Source organism: Contarinia nasturtii, unplaced genomic scaffold (assembly GCF_009176525.2).
Source record: "Contarinia nasturtii isolate CC-2019 unplaced genomic scaffold, AAFC_CNas_1.1 Cnas_scaffold_1964, whole genome shotgun sequence".
Taxonomy (NCBI): Eukaryota; Metazoa; Arthropoda; class Insecta; order Diptera; family Cecidomyiidae; genus Contarinia; species Contarinia nasturtii.
The window spans coordinates 1,473,752-1,479,751 of record NW_022199294.1 but is presented as its reverse complement, the minus strand read 5'-3'; the positions used below and the strand labels follow the sequence as shown (position 1 = coordinate 1,479,751).

Below are 6,000 nucleotides of genomic sequence, written 5' to 3'. Positions count from 1 at the left end.
GCCAGTAGTAGAGCTTTTGTCAAAAAGTCAAATGTAAGTAGGAGTTGCACCAAATACGATGAACGAAACAGTTTTCCACTATGATGAAAATCTTCCACCGGTGTTCCGGCACTATACGTTTCAAAGTCGACATTTCGGAAATGAATATTTGGATATGACTTCAAAGCTTCGGTGATCGGCATCTCTGATTGATTGGTGGTGAAACCGGTTGGTGATGCAAATAAAATGAAAATTGTTCGATTTGGATTCAACTTTGCAGCAGATTCAACAGCACAAGCTTGCCTTAAAGTTAAACCAACACTTGTTTACGAATTTTCATCGCAATGGGATTATAAAGTGAATACAATACCTTGCGGTCATATTAATCATTTCATTTTTGAAACACGATGTCTCATGAAAAAATATCGATCGTTCTGGATTTGGCTGTATTTCTGCATTTAAAATATCGGCAAAAAATTCGATGTCATCCACATGAAAATCTTTTGGCGTTTGAAAGCACTTTTTTCCTTTTTCAATCTTCTTGTCAATTTTAATTGGTTTCAATAATTTTTCTGATGCTGTTAATTTCGTGGACTTTTTCCCCTTCTCAATATTCTCCTCAATTTCGATTGGTTTCATCAATTTTTCATCTGCTACGACCAGAGATTTCGTTGATTGAATGTCATTTTCTGATTGCGGCAAATTTTGCACGATAAAAACACACAACAGAATAAACAATAAAATTACACTCATAAATCGAATTCGACCAAATGCGTCTAGTCGAACCATTTTTTTTCACTAATTTTAATTCAATCACTTTGAAGAATTTAGAACAGTTTTGATAAGTAAGAAATACATTAGACTTAATCGATAACTGCTTGTCAACTAAATGGATTCGAGTTGCGAATGTCAAGTTACGCTCAGATTTTGGTTTATATTGCACATCGTTAAAATTGACACTAACCACAACTTTCTACTACAAACTGTGCATTTAAACAATTGTTTTAAGTTCACATAATATCGACTCCACGTACGATAATGCTTTTCCGATGAAGTATTATGCAAATCGTGATATATGCAGTTTTTTTCGTAAATATTTTGCACTCATATCTACAAAAAATAAACATTTATATGCAAACATATAAATCATTTGGTTTGACACAAAACTAAACACCTTATAAGTGTGTGTTTAAAAAAAAAACAGGCAAAACATTTCATATGATTTTCATACGTTAATTAGTGTAGAGGTCGAAACAGCTGTTTCAGTATTTTGAATAAATACATTAGCCAGACTATGGATGGAACATGTTCCAAGCTATGGTTGATTTCATTCCGGAAAATGCCAGTTGCTTAATCTTAAATTAATTATGCAAAAAGCAAAGTGTTTTTTGTTTGAAACAAATATTGTTAATGAGTTCTGAGATCTAAAAGACCTTGCGAATCATGAACACTCCAGAACAAAGATAAGGTGAAATTATAACGAAACAGACCAGACATTATAATGAGATATTTTCAGCCAGATGAATAAGCTCAGCCAGATATCGTCAGGAGCTGAAATCGAGTGAAAACAATAGGAGTGATTGTTATGGTTATAATTACACTTTCATTGCTACAATCACTATAACAATCACTTTTATTGTATTAACTCCATTTCAGCTCCTGACAATATCTGGCTGAGCTGATTCATCTGGCTGAAAATATCTCTTTATATTGTCTGAAACAGACATATTTAAATTCGATAAATATAATCAGAGAGTAGAAAACACTACCGCTATAGTAATACTATATTAACAATGCCTATAAATAGTTACTATTTGTACACATTTCGATTGTGTGACTACAACAATTTTTGCGAACTCTAATGTGAACAATGCGACTCTTTGTATTTAAAATCTACATACAAAGAGTTACCATTGTTCACATTGGAGTTCGCAAAAATTGATGTAGTCACACAATCGAAATGTGTACAGATAGTAACTATTTATAGGCGCTGTTAATATAGTATTACTATAGCGGCAGCGTTTTCTACTCTCTGGTTTGGTCAATATTGTCTTAAATAGTAATTAATTCATGTTTTCTCAGCGGTACATTTCCTAACTATCTGACATTTGAAATGCGATTTTTAATCAGAAGAACGCGACATAAAAATGGTTTTCCGACCAATTGGCAAATGACTAATTCCGCTAGCAAACATATATCCATTTCAAACACACACAAAACTTTTATTTAAAAAATTCAGTATATCCCTTTACTCCTTTCGATGTACACTGCAAGCGCTTGATAAATAATTCTGTTTCATCAATTCAAAAGACTATTGGCTGAGTATGTCTCGAAAATTTTCCGATCAAAATTCATCAAAGCATTCTGTTTTAAGAAAACGAATGTCGATAGAAACGGTTGAGTTAATGTTCAAGGTTTTTACATAAATAATCATATTTGGAATTACCTGCCGATTAATTACTTTAAACACGGAGTTTTTTTTACAAAGTTGTCTGGTGCTTTGAAATTTCTTTAATTATCGTCATATTTTCGATTAAATCAATATGATTTATCCTTCGGCAAATCATTTTTTCACAAAGAATTACATCAATAGAATTACCAACATCAAAAACACGAGAAATATTTAAAGGGATACGCATTTTCATCGAATATACAATGTCTGTAATTGATTGGTTTAAAAGTAAAATTTAAAAAACTTCGCATTTTATTGAAGATCAGTTACTTTGAATCAGGTAAATTTTGATTCGTTCCTTACAGAAATAACTAAACATATACACATTCAAGAGCCCAAAACAATTTAAGTTATGGCATGTTTGGAAATAGCATGGCTCGAAATTAATCTTGATGCGAAGAGAATGTTTGCAAACTATAAAATAAACAAATACAAAGTATAAAATTCAATGAATTATCGAATGTGGAATGTTTTTGGGAAAATACCATCAAATATATTTATTGGCTTTTGATTGATTTTTATCGTATCCATGCACGATGCAAAGCATCAATCATACTTGTGTCGAGAAAAAGTAACCACACACGCATACACGCAATACGAAAATACATTCAATTTGGGCGTTCAGGAAGAAACGTAACAGAGAGAAAAAAGTAATACGAATATTGATGAAGACATGAAAATGTGATGAAATGTCGATTCTTTTATTTTCATACTTTTATTTATGTGCGTTCAATGTTTTTTTTCATCATCCCCCTTCTGCTGTGGCGAACATAATTTATACGATGTCAACATTTTGTCAAACCAATGCGTCTTCCATTTATTTATTATTCCATCACTCAAACGCAGATGTTTTGAAGTGTCTTCATGATATAATATTCTGCATATTTACGTCCATGCACACGAAATCTACTGTTGTTACTACTCGCTTACACTTTAGATGATTATCACAAAAGTTGAATAGAATCACTTTTTTATACGGTACCGAGAGCAATGATAACATGTTTCATGACCTTTTCCGGACGTCAACAGAATCGGACAATTTGTTTTGAGTTGTAAAAAATGGCACTTTTCATCATCACTTTTGCGCTGTGGCAAAACAAAGTGCGACTAATTTATTATACGTTTTCACGTTGTTGAAGTGCAACGAACTTCAAATAAATTGAATGAAGCGAATCAACCAAAAATAAAAACTTTAAATTTTCTCTCCGCCATCAATTCGAATATTCAAATAATATGAAGAATGAAAAGGTATAGCTTCAGCGCAGTAAATTGATGAACCATTCTGTTTTCGTCACAGTTGAATTAACTGGTCAAATTGATCGATCGACTAAGAGAACGGAACCTATTTTGCATTCTACATTTCTCAAGTGACACTACGATAATTTATTTTGATTTGTTGCCAGGAAAGCAAACGAAAACCAGACGATATATAGAGGTATTTTCTTTTTGAAATAAAACTGAGTTCATCAAGTGAATTGCAACCAATTTCATAAAGGCCATTGAAACAGCGCAAATTCAATTTGTTTGGTTGCATTCATGCTGCGTTTTCAAGCATTTCAATGGAAACGACCGCTAGATCCAGAGTGTCTGGATTGCGTCCGTTGTTGGTGGTCATAGACACCACGAACCGCCACGAACTCTCCAGCACGTTTGGTGAGGTGAACACAAATGTAACTTGAATTCTGGTACTTGACAATATCATTGATGGCAATTTATAGCTGCCTTTGTCATGGTGCCGCATTCATTGAAATATAACGAACAATGCGGCGAAAAAGAGAAAAATCAGTCGATATTCTTTGTGCGTCGTCAATGGCACTGATTTAATATCATATACTCGTCTCGACTCGTGTTTGCCATTTTATTTTTTCTTGAGAAAAAAGACAAATTAAATCGAAATTGGAGGTCAATGCAACTGGTCGAGAACGGAATGAAAACCATTACATTGGATTAGTTCTCGGAAAATGTTTTATATTGTCGGAAGTTTACAATTATTTCTATTGAAAGGAAAAGAGCGACAACGATTGACAAAAGATATGTGGTTTGAATTAACTTTACTTGTTCGGGTCAAAATAGAACCTTTCATTGCTTATATCGATTGACGCAATTGCCCATGGCCGAACAACAATTTTCGATGCTTTTGTGCAGCCACATAATTCCACGAATTCGTAATTGTCAAGGGATACCGAGCGCCAATCAGTTTACTGATGAAATGTCAAAAAGCATCGATGAATTCCGCATATTTGGGGTTGAAGTGAACATTTTTCCGATCTAATTTACCTTGAGAGAAAAGTTCAAATGAGCATAACTATAAGTTGCCGTTGCCATAAGTGTATCGCGTGGAGACATTCAAAGTGAGTTTATACACCCCATTACATGTACTCTTCAGTTTACAGTTGAATAAATTCAAATCGTTTTCTTTTTATTTATGTTGCTCCAGATACGGTAACGTCCGAATCAAATGATTAAATATTTATTGGTATCCTCGTGAGGCCAATAATCAGTAATACTGATTCTAGTAATTACTGTCAGATTCATTCAATTGGAATCTCGCTTAATGACTATTTAATTGGTTTTTACCGGTGACATGTCGGATATATATATAAGTTTCAAAATCAATTTCAGAGCATTTATCGGCTCAAATGTAATATGATGATTGATGAGCATGAGTACCTCTCATACTATGCCAATAAGTAAACAAATGCAATGAATACCATTCCTCACAAGAACAAGTGGAAGAGTTGAATCGTTTTCCATTGGAGCTCTCTCGCACACACCAAACTTCCAAGTTTGAAAATAACACACTTGAATTTGATGCCAAAAATAAGTTTTAACCACTTTTCCGAAATAAATGTGAGGGGATTTGCTAAATTACCATTTATGTAAAATGCATTCAATGAGGCGATCGACCTGCCATGTTCTGGATTTGGTCCAATCTTTAAATCACTTTTCATTTGAAAATTCGTCCTACACAAAATATCCTACATGAAAATAATCCAAAACGATGTGGTTGTTCCAGCGTAAAAAAAAGGTAAAAGAGATGAACAGGTCAGGCAAAGAGCGATTAAAAATATATCACCATTTTAAATGGCTCGAAAATGGAAACATACAAGCTGAAATTAAAGACAATTAATTGCATGGAAATTGCTTGTTGTGCATACAAGGATTTGTGCCCATCATGATTTGATTGAATTTATAATTAGTTCATTTTACTGTGGGAAACAATTTCAACTTGGCGATGGATTCCAATATGATGGCCACTGCTAAGGATGATGGTCCAAATGAAAATATCAGTTCACAGCATTATGTATATGTGGACCGTATTACCATTAACATTGTGGTTTTTTCTTGCAAAATTTGATGTGCGGTCAACGAGAGAAATGAAAATTCAAGAATCAACATTACAAAATGCATTGGGTCATATAAAATGCTATGAAAATGCGTATTTAAATGGAACAATTTCACTCAAAAATGCATATGTATGCGGTTAAAACTTCAAAGATTACAAGCATTCCAAAATGAAATCAAGTGAACACTCACAAAATAATTGATATGAAACTGATTGGATATTT

General features: G+C 33.3%; 2 protein-coding genes across 4 annotated transcripts in view; one reads left to right on the top strand and one right to left on the bottom strand.

The window, feature by feature from the left end:
• LOC116347549 (lactosylceramide 4-alpha-galactosyltransferase-like) overlaps positions 1-938 on the bottom strand; it is a 2,460-nt gene extending 1,522 nt beyond the window's left edge. Inside the window, exons 1-2 of the mRNA XM_031778171.1 lie at positions 350-938; positions 51-282 (exon numbers count right to left, since the gene is read on the bottom strand). Of these exons, the coding sequence (XP_031634031.1) occupies positions 51-282; positions 350-768 (651 nt within the window). The 5' untranslated portion in view covers positions 769-938. The remainder of the gene's footprint in view (positions 1-50; positions 283-349) is intronic.
• Positions 1-6,000, top strand: part of LOC116347548 — a 244,078-nt gene that overhangs the window by 66,690 nt on the left and 171,388 nt on the right. The gene's annotated exons all lie outside the window — the stretch shown is intronic.